The 16,489-nt window shown below is 31.7% G+C and overlaps 3 protein-coding genes across 5 annotated transcripts; 1 reads left to right on the top strand and 2 right to left on the bottom strand.

The window, feature by feature from the left end:
* The first annotated feature begins 134 nt into the window (after positions 1 to 134).
* LOC122633962 (barrier-to-autointegration factor B) lies at positions 135 to 2,149 on the top strand. Its single transcript, XM_043822463.1, has 3 exons — positions 135 to 641; positions 943 to 1,083; positions 1,330 to 2,149. The coding sequence occupies exons 2-3, from the start codon at positions 958 to 960 to the stop codon at positions 1,474 to 1,476; spliced, it is 273 nt and encodes a 90-aa protein (XP_043678398.1). The 5' UTR covers positions 135 to 641; positions 943 to 957; the 3' UTR covers positions 1,477 to 2,149.
* Positions 1,877 to 7,552, bottom strand: LOC122633958 (leucine-rich PPR motif-containing protein, mitochondrial-like). The gene is made up of 17 exons (XM_043822457.1): positions 7,446 to 7,552; positions 7,264 to 7,365; positions 7,028 to 7,161; positions 6,816 to 6,935; positions 6,404 to 6,671; positions 6,007 to 6,238; positions 5,618 to 5,803; positions 5,324 to 5,537; positions 5,018 to 5,230; positions 4,499 to 4,710; positions 4,283 to 4,411; positions 3,965 to 4,072; positions 3,620 to 3,806; positions 2,971 to 3,175; positions 2,549 to 2,780; positions 2,316 to 2,478; positions 1,877 to 2,221 (listed from the first exon to the last, which is right to left on the bottom strand). Exons 5-17 carry the CDS (start codon positions 6,661 to 6,663, stop codon positions 2,079 to 2,081), a joined length of 2,484 nt encoding a protein of 827 aa, XP_043678392.1. The 5' UTR covers positions 6,664 to 6,671; positions 6,816 to 6,935; positions 7,028 to 7,161; positions 7,264 to 7,365; positions 7,446 to 7,552; the 3' UTR covers positions 1,877 to 2,078.
* A 754-nt stretch (positions 7,553 to 8,306) lies between these two features.
* LOC122633959 (ras-related protein Rap-1) lies at positions 8,307 to 16,276 on the bottom strand. 3 transcript variants are annotated; one of them, XM_043822460.1, is made up of 5 exons: positions 15,647 to 16,276; positions 15,412 to 15,501; positions 10,973 to 11,083; positions 9,859 to 10,294; positions 8,307 to 9,706 (listed from the first exon to the last, which is right to left on the bottom strand). In XM_043822460.1, the coding sequence occupies exons 3-5, from the start codon at positions 11,065 to 11,067 to the stop codon at positions 9,407 to 9,409; spliced, it is 831 nt and encodes a 276-aa protein (XP_043678395.1). In that variant the 5' UTR covers positions 11,068 to 11,083; positions 15,412 to 15,501; positions 15,647 to 16,276; the 3' UTR covers positions 8,307 to 9,406. The 3 variants fall into 3 exon arrangements, with proteins under 3 accessions (XP_043678395.1, XP_043678394.1, XP_043678393.1); XM_043822459.1 differs by lacking the exon at positions 15,412 to 15,501 and having other exon boundaries at positions 15,647 to 16,271; XM_043822458.1 differs by lacking the exons at positions 15,412 to 15,501; positions 15,647 to 16,276 and adding an exon at positions 11,460 to 15,344.
* Positions 16,277 to 16,489: the final 213 nt, after the last annotated feature.

Raw genomic sequence — 16,489 nt, 5'->3', positions numbered from 1 at the left:
AAATCATTGGAGGTATTTGTATACTGTAGACTTATAATTTCTACACGAAAGAAACTGTTAAAATGATACATAGTAGTATAGATGATTTCTTAATACATATCAACAATAATTTTACAATCAACAATTATTGAAATGTGTGTATAGTGAATATAGTACTTAATGTTTCAAATGAATGAATTAATGTCTAATCGTTAATTCATACATTTACGATATCTTTGAATAGTTTATTATTTAGTTTTTATTTTATCCTTGTTGAAATAAAATCTTATTTATTATAGCCGAGTATACTAAGAATGTATAATTTTAAATTGATACGAAGTAATAGTTTACAACATTTGTTTTTATTTGTATTATCATCTAGGAATTGCGTTCTCAATTGTTGATTTCTCTTACGCTAGATGGCACTCGGAGCAATTCCCCCACTTTTACAAAAGTATACAGGACATAGATGCTAATTTTTGAGTTTGTAATCTTCTGTAGTTTGTTGTTAGTACTCATTAGTTAACGAATACGTTAATAAAATAGATAGTTGCATTTATTTTGCATATTAGTATTAAGTGTTATATAAAAGCTGAATATATATTGCATCTTTACTGGAAAAGAAGAAGGAAGAAAAACAAAACAAAGCAAAGGAAGTAGAGGTTAGTTATTTATACTTGCAAACGATTCATTCATCATATTTATTCCATGAGTATTATAATGTTGTTTTTTACGTATATATTACATAAAATTCTATTTAACCTATAACACATCGTATTACGTAGAACGTTACAATATTTACGTATAAATTTATCTGTGTTGCAGGAAGCTTTTTGATAATTATTATCGTTATTATTTTTATTATTGTGCTTTATAGTGTTTGACCTATAAAATCACTGACCAGGCTCTGATAATATGAAGTGTAAAAAACATACATGTATAAGTAACGATATTTCATTTTAGTATTTTAGGTTCAAAATGTCTAGTACATCCCAAAAACACAAAAATTTTGTAGCAGAGCCAATGGGTGAAAAACCGGTTACTGATTTAGCTGGTGTTGGTGAAGTTCTTGGAAGAAGACTGGAAGCTGCTGGTTTCGACAAAGTATGTTTCTATTAAAAGATTTTATATATTTGTAGGATAAATTTATATTTTTTTTAAGTAAATTTACAAATATTCTTTAGGAAATATCAATTCACTCTAAATAAAATGTATTTTGTCGATTTTAATCTTTATAATGCTTATAATAAGAACTTGTATTTTATATAGAATCAAATATTTTTTATGAGTAAGAAGTATGATATATTAATTGTATATAGATATCAATGTTGAAAATATTATATTTTATAGGCATATGTAGTACTTGGACAATACTTAGTTTTGAAAAAAAACAAAGAACTGTTTCAAGAATGGATGAAAGATGCTTGTTCAGCTAATGCAAAACAATCTAATGATTGTTATCAGTGTCTTACGGACTGGTGTGAAGAATTTTTGTAAAGTATTATTGATAATGAATTTTTGTAAAGTATTAATGTTATATGAAAAGTATTTTAACATTGCAGAATATTTTATAACTTACTATATAGAAGTCTTTTCACATGTATTATGTTTTTAGAATTTTCGTAAAATTAACAAATTTTAAAACCATAATTATATATTTTCCGATTTAATCGTTGACACTCTTAAAAAATATATAGAAATCTTTCTATGCTCATTTGTCTTGAGAGAAAGAGAGAGAAAGGGATCATAGAAATAATTTTAAATCTAAAAATAAGAAATAAATAAAAAATTTGCAGTAAATGTATATTAATCTATTTCTAATCATTCAATAATTGGAAGTACTGTTTATAATAAGAAATTAATAAAGATTATGGGAATGTAATAAATAAGACTTAAGTAATATGAAAAAAAATAAAGAACTATATATTTTTATTTCATATAAATAAAACATAGAACATGTTTATATACATGAAATAAGTTAATAACAGTAGCCATATGCAAATGTACGCACACGCACACACACACGTGTATACATATATAATCAAAATAATATGTTGTACGTGTGGATACGCGTCTGTATACATTTATGCCGTTTTAATTTATACCTTCCTTAAATTAGTATGAATCGGAAAATTTGTTGATAGTTTATTAAAATATGTGGTGAACTTCTGAGTTGGTGATATTTTCTCTTTCTGCATTTTTCTCCGTAAATTCCACCCATTTTTGTAATCTCTTTCTTCAGCTAAATAATATTTCCTGATTAGATACATTATATCATCCTCAACATTTTTTCTAATTTTTCATTAAACTGTAGTACATACAATCATAATACTAACCATAAATTTTGATAAGACATTCATATATAACAGATCTGTCTGCATTAGAATAGTCAACTGAAAAGTCAAGTAATTTTTCTAATATTGTGCTATACCTTTTTTCAAAAGAATTTTGTAAGCAGTCTTGTATAACTGTAAATTTGTAATTGGATGTACAAAAAAACTGAAAAAGAAACAAAGGTCAGACATAAAAACAAGATTATACTTGGTATAGAATTAAATAAACTGTTTACCTTTATTACTTTTTTAGCTTCTTCTAAGAAGTCATTTTTCAGAAAGCATAGAATTAATTCTATTAAAATATATTGTTCCTTATAAATTTTTGTAGCAACATTTATAAAATGTTGCAATAGTTTCACATCTTTTGTTAAGACTATTGATTCAATTAATTCCTTTAATGCAGGTATGTGTTTATATTTTTCACCCAATGTTACAGCAGTTTCCAAAGCTTTAATTATATTACCCCTATTAAATGATAAAATAAAATATCATTATATATATATACATATATTATAGACTAATAAGAATTAAATAATAGTCTTATTAAAAGTGATAATAGTTTAAATTAGATAATACACTTGTCAAATTCACACAAGAAAAAAAAATTCAACTATACTTTATAGAAAATATTTAAAATAAAACACTAAATACATACTGTTCAATATGAATTATGATAAATGGATCTAAAAAATTCTGTGATTTCATATAATTTATATTTAGAAGTATGTCATAAAATCTTTTTACTACTTCTTCATTGCCCGTTAAAGCAGTTTCATTCAATAATGATTTAGTGTAATTTTCTAATATATTTCCATCGCATTTTATTATCTTGCCGGTATACTCAATTATTTCTGCTGCATCTGAATCAGTAATGAAATCATACAAAAAATTTTCAATATAAGAAACTTTCAATTATCTTTAACTTTAGCATTCGAGCTTTAAGAGATCATTCTTTACAAATATTATTATTTTCTATTAAATATACAGACTGTTCATGATTTTCTTAAGAACCATAAATGTTTGAAAAAAAAGAGAAAAGGGAAAAATATTCACCATTTTTGTAGATAAGTACGAAATTTCAACTTTTGCAATAAATTTCAAAAGATGAATGACCATACTTTTTTTAATCAAAAACTTTTACTCTTTTTTGCTCAAGTAACAGATATTCAATGTTTCATTTTAAACATCCTTACTTTTACATGAAACGTTGAAGAATTTAAATCGCAATTTAAAAGCAACAAGTAAAAACAGTGCAGCACATTAAATAGGTGAAATCTACAATAGAAGTAAAAAATATAACTTACCATCTAAATTACCTACTGATACTAAACTTTGTGCATAAGTTAAAGATAATTGAGAGGTGGCATAAATAGGATATTCATTTATTAATTTTTTTAAAATCCTTTTACTTTCCTCGATCGTATATTGTTTTAATAATTGATCTGCTATAAAGATATTCATGTCACGTGTAATATTCCAGCCTTTTGATTGCTACAACATATCAATTTAATTTTTTTTATATATTTTGCACTCTTTATGCAATAAAAATTTTTAAATTATAAATAATAAAAATGCTGCGATAGTTAACAATCATCTGATGATAAAATACATATATATTAAATATACAAACATAAAATATTATACAATACCAATAAGATTTTAAATGGCATTGTAGGGTCACGAGAAGTAAAAGAATGCAATTGTTTCGACATCAAATCTTTCGTTTGTGTCTGTTCATTTTCCATTTCTGTTGTAATCTATTTTCAAAATACATATTATTATTACATATATTATAGTATAAATAAATATAAAAGATTTAGTAGAAGAAAAGCTACACTTAAAATAATATTAATAATCTAAATTTTAAGTAAACATTATTTATTTTATACTATAATCGAATATAAAATGATACTTCTTAAATCACAGCTCTCTCAATTTTATTGAAATCGAGTAAATTAAATTTTTACCGAAGTTTCAAATATACTTTCCGATTGTTCCACTTTCTCGTGCAGTACATCTTTATTTTGATAATTAAACAAAGTTTCACAAATATCATTAGAAATTTGTAATTTGTTCTTTAACAAATATTCCATTATCTATAGATTAAAGAAAAATAATAAAAATACTTTAAAAAATTAATAAATCTGAATTAAAATTAAATGTCTATATGTATGCAGTTATACCTTGGAAATACATGTGGGATTTTCATATAAGAAATCCATAATATCAAATATTTTATCAGTCAAAGAAACTTTTTGTATCTTTCCAGAGCTTGTTTCTGTATACAAATTCCTTGCAATTTCCAAATAAGCATAAATATCATATGTGTTAAATAATGCCTGCCTGAGTGAGCTTCCCAATATGAAGTCTCTATAACAAATAGGATAATCTAAAACTGTAAAAATAAATGTATTACCGATTATATAGCATTCAATGTTGCATATTTTACTTTTAATAATTTTAACATCAATTTAAGAAATGAAAATTAATGAAAATTGAATAGTATGTTTTACAAAATAGTACTTAGAGAAATTCTTTTATAGCTTACATTTTGTGGGACAAAATATTAAAATTATAATAATAATATAATAATAATAATAATAATAATAATAATCTCTCGTTTATTACGACTTTTGTTTATTTTATATTTACTATTCTTTTATTTATTTAACATTATCATATATTTTTCAAATATCACTTACCATACATGAAAGCACATCTTGTTTTATTTTTATTTAACAAAGAATAGAGTATAGCATTTCTTGCTACTTCTTCTGGTATGCCAAGTTCTTCTAATAAAAAAACAGAAATGAGATTATTGCTTAATAAATTAGGTATAATAAAATTTGCAATTGTATGTGCACAAGGTATAACATCATATATTGTGATCATATCCTTTGCATAGTCCAGAAGACCTAAAAAAAAATTCAATATTAAATTTATTGTAATAATGGAAAAAATATAGAGTATACAAAAATAAAATAAAAAGAAAAAAACTTATACTATGCCTTTAATATCATGATTATTTTGAAATTTAGTTAAAAATGGCCAAAAATAATGTGGCCTAAGTGTATGACCATTGTTTTTCCATTCTTTTAGTAACTTTGAAGTTAAAAGATCATTATCATGTTTAAAAGAAATATAAATTGCTTCTGTAAATGTGTGGATATTATTAAATTCCGTGTAAAAATGTATACACATATCTATAATTTTTTCAGGAATCTAAGATAAAAAAGGAATATATATTTTTGATTAAGTTTGTAAATATTAAATATAATATTATTTCTTTCTCTCTTACATACCACATTGCTGTATATAAATTTATTTATGAAGAAATTTTCGTATTTATTCTTGAAATAATCATTTCTTATATCAGGATGCATATGAAAAAATATTTTTGTAGCTATATCTTCTTGTTTTATATCAATAACTTTTCCAAAAAAATCTATACCTTCTGCTTCGTATGGTTTCTTCAGTATGTCAAGCATCTGTAAATAATTAATATTATCCAATATGACTATACATACATACATATATACATATACATATATATATGTTGCTTTCTTTATCTTATAAACATCAGTGAAATATGATTTTTAATATTCCATATTTGTTAAGAAACTTTTATAATTAATTTATAATAAAAAATAACAGGGAACTGATGATATCAATGAATAGATATGTATCTTACCTCGTCCACATAATCTACATTTTTATGAACTATAAAGGCATATATCACATCTAATACATTTTTATTTGTAAAATTTACTTTTTTCTTTTGACATCTAAATAATGTTTCTTGTATGCTCTCTATGTCATTGTTTTTTGCAAAACCACACATAAGTGCAGTATAAGTCTCATTTGAAGGAATTAGATTAATCTTTGGCATAATAGTAAGAACATCTATTGCATTACTTAGTTCACTTAAAGGAAAAAATTTGTTAATTTAAATATCACACCACATATATATTATAAAATCTAATATAACTACTTTCACAATGCCAATGAGAAGGTTCTACTGAGAAAACATAGAAATGTTCTATTAAAACATATATTTTAATCTTCAAAACAAAAAGAAGAAAAATTACCCAATTTCAACGTATCCCATTATTATTAAATTAAAGATATCTATATCTAAGGGATAATTCTCATTCTTCATGTATTTAAACATAGTCATCGCATCTTCCATATTTCCATTTTTACAATAGTACTCTAAAATTTTCTTGTACGTATCTTCGTTTGGTTCAATGGATCTTTTTTTCATATCAGATAAAATTTCCAATGGAGAAAATTTATATTTATTTTGTACATAAAGTTGTAATAGCATATTATAAAGACTTACATTCATTGGGACATCTGAAATAATGTATAGATAAAGATAAGTTTTAATAAATACCATATTATCTAAATTTTGTAACGTATTATATAAATTTGTTAAAATACTTTTACAAAATTGTATTTAAAACAAAAGAAAAAAAAAAGAAAGGAAAAAGATCTTACTATAAATATTGCATAGCTTCCAGAAAGTATTTATAAACTTTATTCTTTGCTCTTCTGTACACTGTATCAAGAAAGCGCAATAATGAAGAGTTGAAAGGGCCTGTGATGAATCAAGTTTTCCTTAAATCAAATATCATATATCAATCATTGATTAATATTTATAAATTTGGGTAATTATTTTTAATTTAATAGAATCCTTGTTGATTCCTCACCGTGTATTTCAATAAAATATATTATTTCTTCTAGCAAATGTTTATCTGTTATGCCTCTATATTGGTATTTGTTATTTATCTTGTTTAATATATGATCTACATCCGATTCTTTTATATACTGATTCCCCAAATTTCTATTTTAAAGACATTCCACACATCAGTATGTGAATACATGTTAATAAATACAATACTGAAAAGTTATTTACCATAGTAATAAAGTAATAAAGTCAACTAACCTTTCTTTTAACGCTAATTCGTCATGTGCCAAACATAAACAACTTTTATGACTGTCGTTGATTCGAATACGTTTTGAAACATTTTTGAAACATCTAAAATATCTAATGGAACAGAGAAATAATGCCATGACACTTATATAAAAAAATACAATAAAAAATAATTTATATCAGTTTATATTAACTTCAATAAGGAATGGAGTATATTGTCATAAAAAGTGTGGCGAGAGCCACACTTTCGCCTTCTTAGCAAACTACTATTAATATTTCTCGCGTTTTCCTTTTTGCTACATTTTTATTTATATATTATCAAATGCTCTAATTATATAATCAATAAGAATAAATTTGTTAAATATATTATTGCAATATATTATTAGAATGACTTTATATTCATGTATATATCAAATGTGTACGACCAATCAAATTGTAGGCGCCAAAATAGTTGTGATTTAAACGGGAAAACAGCTATTTTTATCGCATAATATTCTTAAAAATTCAAAGAAAACGTATATCTCAAAAATAATGCGTTGTTTTTCACTATCCCACAAAATTGAGATGAGAAAGAAATGTTAGAGGAAAGAATTATTGTTTTTTCTACTTATATTTCATGGAATAGTTTTATAAAGTAGTTATAGACATATATTTAAACGTAACAAGATTGTACATCCCTCTTTGGAAAATGATTTTATTTACACGTTTCTTTGGTATTTTTAGGGATACAATGGTAGGAATGTTTTATACATTTCAAATTTAATATAATGACAGATTAAGCATTAATGATTTGCAAAAAGTATGTATCATTAACGTAACGAACGAGAAAGAATTTGTGATAAGATTCAATCTACCATATTTTTTGTAAATGAAACGAAACTATTTCAACATATTACATCGACTATTATATACCATTAAAGGGTTTACCACAGAATGAGAGAATATTTTTATTACAGAATTTTGGCATTAAAATTTTAGAAAGATATTACATTGCCGGATGACTCTCTCTCTCTCTCTCTCTCTCTCTCTCTCTCTCTCTCTCTCTCTCTCTCTCTCTCTCTCTCTCTCTCTCTCTCTCTCTCTCTCTTTGTCTCTTTTTATTAAAGTATAGTCGCTAGTTCAATAAGATTACTGCTTATGTACAATTAAATAGGAACGTTACACAAAAGTTTTAGTTTAATTATAAGTTTAACTTTTGTCGAATAAACATACGTTAAAAGTTTACACACATTTCACCTACATACATATAAGCAAGTATGAAAACAATTGGTGAAGAAAAAAGTACTGGGCAGTGTGAAGTCACCCTGAAATTGGTAGTAAAATACATTCAGAGGCATACGAGACTATAATCACGCAATTTTTCTATTTATTTAAGCTTCATATACATGGATTAATATTTCTTCTCTATATCATCTCTAAGAGAACTCGTTTAGAAAATATTGACATCAAAATGAATATATTCACGATCTTTATTTTTAAGGCGATCATGCGAAACAATGTATACTATTTTCCGCAACGAGTGGCTTTAAATGCAACTATTTCGTATCTATTCTTTCGGACGTGTTACAGATATAGGTATATGTATTTTATATTTACACCATCTGTTAAGATATATACTATGTATAGATCGAAAGTTGCTACGTTATATAGTTTATCCTGCATACGTGTATATGTGTGTGTGTATGTGTGTATCCTATCGTGTAAGTTGGTCAATAAGTTTCATTACCGATAAATAAATTGTATTAAAGATGTGAAAGTTCGTAATTCGATCAAACGATACTAGATCTACCAATGATTACTCTATAAAATAAGGAAATAACAAAGGACTTTTAAAGCGATCGACATAGATTAATTTTTGTCGGGAAGTTAGAAAAGGTGACGGTCATCGAGATAGGATTATGTCTTCAAATAGAATATATTTTTTAATTTTGCCAAAAGAAATAGAAATTTCTGCATAAAGCAGACATATAGCTTACGCAGATGCTTTTACATGTCTTTTGAAAATTCTTTCTCGTTATAAATCCCGTTTAAAAGCTTAATCCTACGTTCGATTATGTTGGCGAAAGACGAACTTGTGTACCTATGTAATTGAAAGATTCGAAAGGAAAGACACATTGTTGTAGGATCGTATGTATCGAAGGAACACTAGGAACTCTTACGATAGAATACAAGAATTTCTCTTTGATTCAGCGCGCTCGCGTATTTGTTGCAAGTGTTGCAGCTGCGCCGGTGATGGTACGTGCGCGCTGCTACTGCGAGAATTCAAATGCGGAGGCGGTGGTAAGGATTGACGGCGTCGTCGTCGTAATGCAGGACTCAGATTATATTTTAGCTTTGCCTGTAATAACAATTCTTTAAAAACTTGAGAGATATTCAAATTATCTTTTGCAGATACTTGAACGAAACCGTTTTCCCACTTGGCGGTGACTAATTCTCTGGTACTCTCGCTGTCTACCTGTAAAAACGCACGTATCAATGGCTCATATTATTCATTTTTCTTTCGTACTCCTTAGTTATTAGAGCTAGATAGATAGATAGACAGACAGGTAGATAGATATAAAGATAGAGATAGAGAGAGGGAGAGAAAGAGGAAAGATATAGATTTACCTCTTGTTCCTTCTCGACGAGATCCAATTTGTTACCTACAACAACGATAGGTACTACTCCTTTCGTATTCAATATCAATGCCCTCAACGTTTTCACTTCGTGAAAGGTATTGACATCGTTTACATCGTAGACTAAGACAAACGCGTCGGCAGATTTGATGGAAAGATCTCTCATTGCTGGAAACTCGTACGAGCCGGACGTGTCCAAGATGTCAAGAGTAAGGTGAATACCGGAAACGTTAAAATCCCCGTGATGCATTTCCTCAACCGTGCGCTTGTATTTTGGTGTGAAAGTACCATAAAGAAATTGGTTGATTATTGCCGATTTGCCGACCTTTGCAGCACCCATCACAACGATTTTGTGTCTTACAGAACTTTCGACCGATTTTCCTCCATCGCCGCCACCGCCGCTGTCCGATTCCGATAGTCTTTCGCTTCTGAAATTACAAAGCGATTATGGTAATATAACTTTGATCTAATTCAATGTTCTCCCTCTTGTTTATAACTTTGCAATGATAGATGCAAGATCACGTTCGATCGTACAAAATAATATCTCTGAGAGAATCGTACTAACGAACGTTGAAGATCTCCACAAAGTGCGCTCTATTGAATGCGCGCATTGTACAGAGACGTCCTGATTTCTCTTACGAAACCAGAATGGTGTGGTTCGTCTTCAAATAGGGAGAAACATAGATCGGAGAGACGGAAGAGGAAGAGAGAGAGAGAGAGAGAGAGAGAGAGAGAAGCTTGGTCCAAGGCTTTCATATGCACCAGATAACGGCTGTCTCACCGACTTCGTCTTCGTAATCATCTATGCTTATTACGAAGAAGATACAGACATGATTATTACCGACTGCACAAAGGAGAAAGATCCAGAGAAAGTGGAATTCGGTCCCTCTTCTCGCTAAGATTCCTCGCGATATTAAAGCTCGAATCTTTTTTCTTTTTATCTAGAAATTTGTGAAAAAAAGAAAAAAAAAGAAGAAAGAATAAGAAGATGAAATTAAATGAAAAGTAATTAATAGATAGGAAAGAAAAAGGATCAGGGCGTATAAACAGGTGTATCGATACAAACAAAGTATAAACGAACGTACGAATCAAGAGATTCCACTCACCTAACGTTCTTCGTTGTTCCATCTTCCTGTCCTTCCTTCAACGATGACGGCTGTAGACTGAATCGACGTCGAAAATGATGACGACCCTTCATCATTTGTACCGAAAATTTCCTGCCATAACAAAGCGTAAAAAAAGAATACGTCAGACGCACGCACAGTTTTCTTTCTTTTTTTTCGAGTTCGTTAACCGCAATTCGTTTCTGGAAAATTTCTCAAAGAACTGGGGCAAAGTACGAGAATGAAGAGGGTAAATAGACGTCCACCTTTAAGACGACTCTTTTTCTCCCTTGGCTAATGATATTTCCTTAAGACGCGCGAGGATAAAAGACGACGAAGAGAAAAATAAAATTAAGGCGAATTTAAATTTCCTTGTATCAACGAGCGTTCGATTATTCGCTTTCTTATAAATTCAATCGAGAACTTTGGATTTAAAAAGGAAAGAAAATTCTATTTGAAGGAGAAATGTTTTCAAAGAGTTTTTGCTCACCCTCTCTTTTTCGTTTTGTCGCTTCTTCGATAATATGTATGCATCGACGCACGAACTTGACTCGCCTGCAGAAAACGCTTTTCCTCGTGCGATCGATAGCAAAGAGTAACGCAATTTCCATCGAGATAACAGGCGTACAAAAACAAGGACCAGTACACGAGATTAATCACGCTCGATAAGGACAACGCGATCGATGAAAGCTTCCGATAAATGCTATGCGACCGATTGCAAGTATCCCTTTCATTCCCTCCTATTTCGTTTGAAACGTTCCGTTAACGTATCAAATGTTCGAAATTTTTTCAAGATTTTCCAATAATGATCAAAGTTTAAACAATTTCAATCTATCAAACGATACGTTCGAACGGCTTGAAGGCATGTATATTGGAGTTTATGTACATTTTTATTCCTCTGACGCACGTCTGTTATAATCGATTAGTTCGACGTTAATTAAATCGAATAACAGAGCTTGCGGTGAAACGAACGGTAAACGTTTCGGACATTAAAAAGTCAGTCGAGCGATTCTCTACGAGATGAGGACGTCTTCGTTCCGTTGAAAAATCTATTTGACGTTCAAATTCGATCGAATTGATCTACATCTACATAGATAAATGCTTTCTTTAATAAAAGTTTCTTTGAAAGTACTCGAGTCATCGGTCTCTACGATCCTCCGACTCGACTACTCGAAGGACCTCTTTGAAAGGAAATGAAGAGGAAGAAAGAGAGAGAAAGAGAGAGAAAGAGATTGGGCGTCGTAGTCGGCAGGACGTCGCGACGCCACGGCTGCCTTAGGAAAAGAAAGATCGACCAATGCATGCGGAAGGAAAAGAAAGAAACGCGGGAAACAGACCCCCCATGTTGTTCACTCGTTTTCACCATTGGCGATGCCCTTGTTGCTATCGCGTCGTCGCCGTCGGTCTTTTTTTTTAACCCATGTAAACCAAATCGAAAGACGAAAGTATTGTACCTAGAAAAGCCGACAGAACGGAGCCGACGGTCGCTACAGACAAGTCTTCCAACTTCCGAGCGACTTGCTTCCTCCGGTCGTTGCTCCACTTAACGTGCACGCGTCTTTACACTTATTCGCACACGCGCTCGATGATTGCCGTTCGATACGTGACACCTTCGAGCTTTTACCTACCTACCTACCTACCTACCTACCTACCTATAGAAGCGAATAAAGCATTTAGCAATTTAGCATTTAGTATTTTCAAGAACCGAGGACCATAAATCATTATCTTTATTTCTTTTCAATCGGGAGCAACGACTCGCAAGATTCTTTACTTACGGTCTATCGCACGTGATTTATCTCGCGCCTCGTTAAGCAGATTCGAGCAGCGAAAAATATATTCTGGCATCTCTTACCAGGGCAAATCGATTTAATGTCAAAGAGGATACGAAGCTAAACCAGGAAGATTCTATAAAACGGAGTCGAAAACTTTCACACATGTCTGTAGACACACAAGTATGAGATACGAAACGACACAAGGGGCAAATTTAAATAAGAAACTTTCACGTGGCGGACGTGCCTCAACATAAATGTAAAGGAACGGTACGTTCGAGAGACAAAAGATAAGAGGAAAGAAGGTAAAAGAGAGACAGAGAGGGAGAAGAGAATATAGATACTTGATAAAGAACACTTAGCTTTTCTCTTCCACGCTAATAAACATCCGAGAAAATCTCGGAGATGTAATATCGTGCGGCAAAAGAGGAGTTTGTTTAAATTCCGTTGAAACATTGGCAGACTCCACATTTGGATTTATTCCAACCACCCAAATTTGCAATGCTATGCATCGATGTATTCGCACGGACCGCGCAACGACCGCAGAGTTGGCCAAGATAAAACGGGTCAACTGTTCCACAGCGATCGTCTATGGTATTAGTGGTAGTAGAAGGTTCCTTAGAAGAGCAAACTTTATAGAGCGACGGATAAGGTCGTTGTTCGAATTTTCTTTGAGAGAAAGAAAAGACTCGAGTTGGCTCGAAGAAGACACGATTCTTTCGCATGGAATAATCGAACGTGCGTCGATTTAGTTTCAAGAGACGTGTAGAAAATTTTCAAACTTTCAAACTTTCTTTCAGAAACTCTTATCCTTTCGAATAACTATTTCTTCTATTTTCAACATTCCTTCGTTTGCACCGAATCATTATTATATTTGTCCGTACGTAGCTACGTGTATATACGCTGCGTTGGCAAAATGTACGCGAGACCGAGATGGGGTAATGTCCGTTGGCGTAAACACGTTGCGGGCAAGAGGCTATATTATCGAAAGAGGTGAATGGAATGAGAGAAATCGGCCGATCACCCCCTATCCGCCTTCCGTGGATTTGGGTTAAAACCACGGTGCTATAACGCTGACCAATGCATCGACGCAACTACGATGACGCCTGATAAACATTTTGCTAGGTAGGTATGCGAACGCATAAATTTTAGATATTATTAATGGTACGACACGCGGATGCCTCTTTATTTAGAGAAGAGCATCGATGTCTCTCTGATATTACGCGCGCGATGTAAAGCAGATTTTTACCAAGCCCTATTACAAAAACGTACCGACTTTATTAAAATGCTCTCGATAGAAGATTACTACTTTTACGATAGTTCTTTTTACTTTCGATCCTAAAGATTTCCAATTGATTTATCTTTCTTTTCGTATCGAATGCAATAAGCAAATTGAATAAAAAAAATTTCTTTCTTTTCTTCTCGTCGTTCCTAATACTCATCGTATGTCGTATGTGCGTTCGTATATGCATATCCGAAAAAGCATAAATCTCAAGGCCTACTTTCCATAATCCATTTTTCGTTGGACATCGAAGCACCGATTCGTCGTCTCCTTTCGTATTCGTCTCGATGGCGAATACGAGATGCGATGCGACGTGCCGCCATGGGATTTCAATTCCCACGGTTACTTTCCAACTTTTTACCTTGTCGTCCGATTCGAAAGAGCCACACGTTCTGACTTTTGACGATGATTTATGCGAATGATCATTCCTGAACCGGAAATGTAAGCAGAATCACGCTACAAAAAATGGTACAGGAGGAATCTCGATGTTTGCGAAAAAGAGAGAGAAAGAGGGAATGGATAATGCAGTGATGTTTCTTGACTTTTTAATTTTAATGAATATCGAGCGAGTACCTTTGAGACTCATTTCTTACAGTTAACTTATCCAGTATGTAATATCAGAAGATTAGTGAACAGAATAGATTATCCTGACCCTCTTATTATACAGACGGAGATAAGCAAAGTTCGTAGATAAATACATCCGGTAATGGTAAAGTTTCCGTACCAATTAAAAATTCCGCATTCGTTCGGGTTCGTTAATGTGAAATGTTAAAACATGGTAAACGTTAATCTAATGATAATGTAGGACCGCGTCTTTACTTTTCGTCCATTTCGTTTGGTTCTGCTTTTAGTATTCTTCTCCTCCTCTTTACATCATCTTTTTACCCTCTTTACACCCACTTTCCACCTTCTTTCATTTCTATCTCTCCCTGCCTCTATCTCTGTTTCTTCGGCACTAACGTCGAAAGTTATGTAGGTTACACGTCGTTACGTGAAATAACTTTCTGGATGGTAGGTACTAGACGAGTCTATGGCAAGTAGAAAACCAGCTACCTCCACAACTTTGCCATTCTATACTTCATAGAGCCGTACTAAAGCGCGAATATAGCGGTTTAACCGCGTAACTTCAACATGTGCTTACAGAAAACGAAAACTCATTTCTAGTAAATGTCAGAGTTTACCATTTCAACTTGTTGGGTATACTTGACAAGGTGTTCTTCATATACGATATTGAATTTTAGGAAAATATTCTATTAAACGAGAAAGTTAAAAACGTTGAGAAAGGAAAGAAAAAATAATACCCGCTATACGTGCGGGTAGTTTGATAAATTTTGTTTATAGAAATAATCAAATCTTCGCGATTGAAACTCGTTAGTCAAAACTCTTGTTACCTCGTATCGTTTCTTTTCTCATGAAATATTACATTTTCTGTTACATTCCATGCATTTACTTGCAATACCGTAGGAGTTAAGTATATGTATCTAGAAAAAACATGTACTTACATATATATATTTATATAAATACGTATACATGTTGATATCTTTACAATAGATAATTCATAATTCGATCATAAGTATTAGATAGATAGAATCAATCAACTCATTTGACATTGTTTCTATTACTTGCCTCTAGATGGTCAAGGACCGGCAGCGGTTCCTGGTTAACAGGTGTAAACTGAGATTCGGCCGAAGCGCGGGAAGCGTCAAGATGGTCTACTTGACAGTATTCGTGTCTCGGTACACCGATTTCTCTCCCTCTTATTTTCTTTCTCTCTGTCTGTCCGTCTGTTTGTCTGTCTGTCTCTTTCTCTCTCTCTCTCTCTCTCTCTCTCTCTCTCTCTCTATCTGTCTGCCTGTTTGTCCGTCTGTCTCCCTTTCGTTTTCTTGTCAAATTCGTGAGAAAAAGCTGATCAATGTCTCCAACGTTGAAAATTTGAAAGGTGTCGAAAAAACTGGTTGATATAAGATATTTGTCTCTCAAAGATATCGCACGTTATCCACGTCGCGAATCTCCTTGCACGTTCCTCACTCGGCGAACGAACTCGGTGGAACGAACACGGCAATGCGGTCGAGCTAGCTCTGTCCGGTACTTCGGTACCGTACCGCCGCTGCCGGGTGCTATCTTCGATGCTTTCCTACGGCGTCTGCGCTCTCGTAACCTTCCAACCTTCCAACCTTCCACCTGTCCACCTACATCCATCCCCCGCTAGAATCCCCGACGTGTTTTAGAACGGAGTCACGCTAGCTCTCTCCTCCCTTTTCCATAACCACTCGAATACTCATGCTCGATTCGCTAAGAAGCACCTGCCAAACTACCTCAGGCCAATCTGTCTTATACTTAGGTAGATATATTCTTTGAGCTCATCTTTTAAACATTTTTATTCGTCTCGAAGAAAGAATCTTATAGTTCTTGGAATTCTTTTCTATTCTCTATTTCAGTGGAAAATGTCAACACCTCCTGAGTTATTTT

This window comes from Vespula pensylvanica, chromosome 13, assembly GCF_014466175.1.
Source record: "Vespula pensylvanica isolate Volc-1 chromosome 13, ASM1446617v1, whole genome shotgun sequence".
Classification (NCBI taxonomy): domain Eukaryota; kingdom Metazoa; phylum Arthropoda; class Insecta; order Hymenoptera; family Vespidae; genus Vespula; species Vespula pensylvanica.
The sequence above is the reverse complement of the archived record's forward strand: the minus strand, read 5'-3'. Positions and strand labels throughout refer to the sequence as shown.

Excerpts from the sequence above, each read along its gene's own strand:
- LOC122633959 (XM_043822458.1), bottom strand. The coding sequence starts at position 11,503 with ATGCATACATATTATCGAAGAAGCGACAAAACGAAAAAGAGAGG. Across the intron at positions 10,295-10,972 it reads GGAACAACGAAGAACGTTAG|AAGCGAAAGACTATCGGAAT; the intron begins GTGAGTGGAATC and ends TTGTAATTTCAG. Across the intron at positions 9,707-9,858 it reads TCGTCGAGAAGGAACAAGAG|GTAGACAGCGAGAGTACCAG; the intron begins GTAAATCTATAT and ends GCGTTTTTACAG.
- LOC122633962 (XM_043822463.1), top strand. The coding sequence starts at position 958 with ATGTCTAGTACATCCCAAAAACACAAAAATTTTGTAGCAGAGCCAATG. Across the intron at positions 1,084-1,329 it reads AAGCTGCTGGTTTCGACAAA|GCATATGTAGTACTTGGACA; the intron begins GTATGTTTCTAT and ends TATATTTTATAG.
- LOC122633958 (XM_043822457.1), bottom strand. The coding sequence starts at position 6,663 with ATGAATGTAAGTCTTTATAATATGCTATTACAACTTTATGTACAAAAT. Across the intron at positions 3,807-3,964 it reads TGCCATTTAAAATCTTATTG|CAATCAAAAGGCTGGAATAT; the intron begins GTATTGTATAAT and ends GATATGTTGTAG. Across the intron at positions 2,479-2,548 it reads AAGCTAAAAAAGTAATAAAG|TTTTTTTGTACATCCAATTA; the intron begins GTAAACAGTTTA and ends TTTCTTTTTCAG.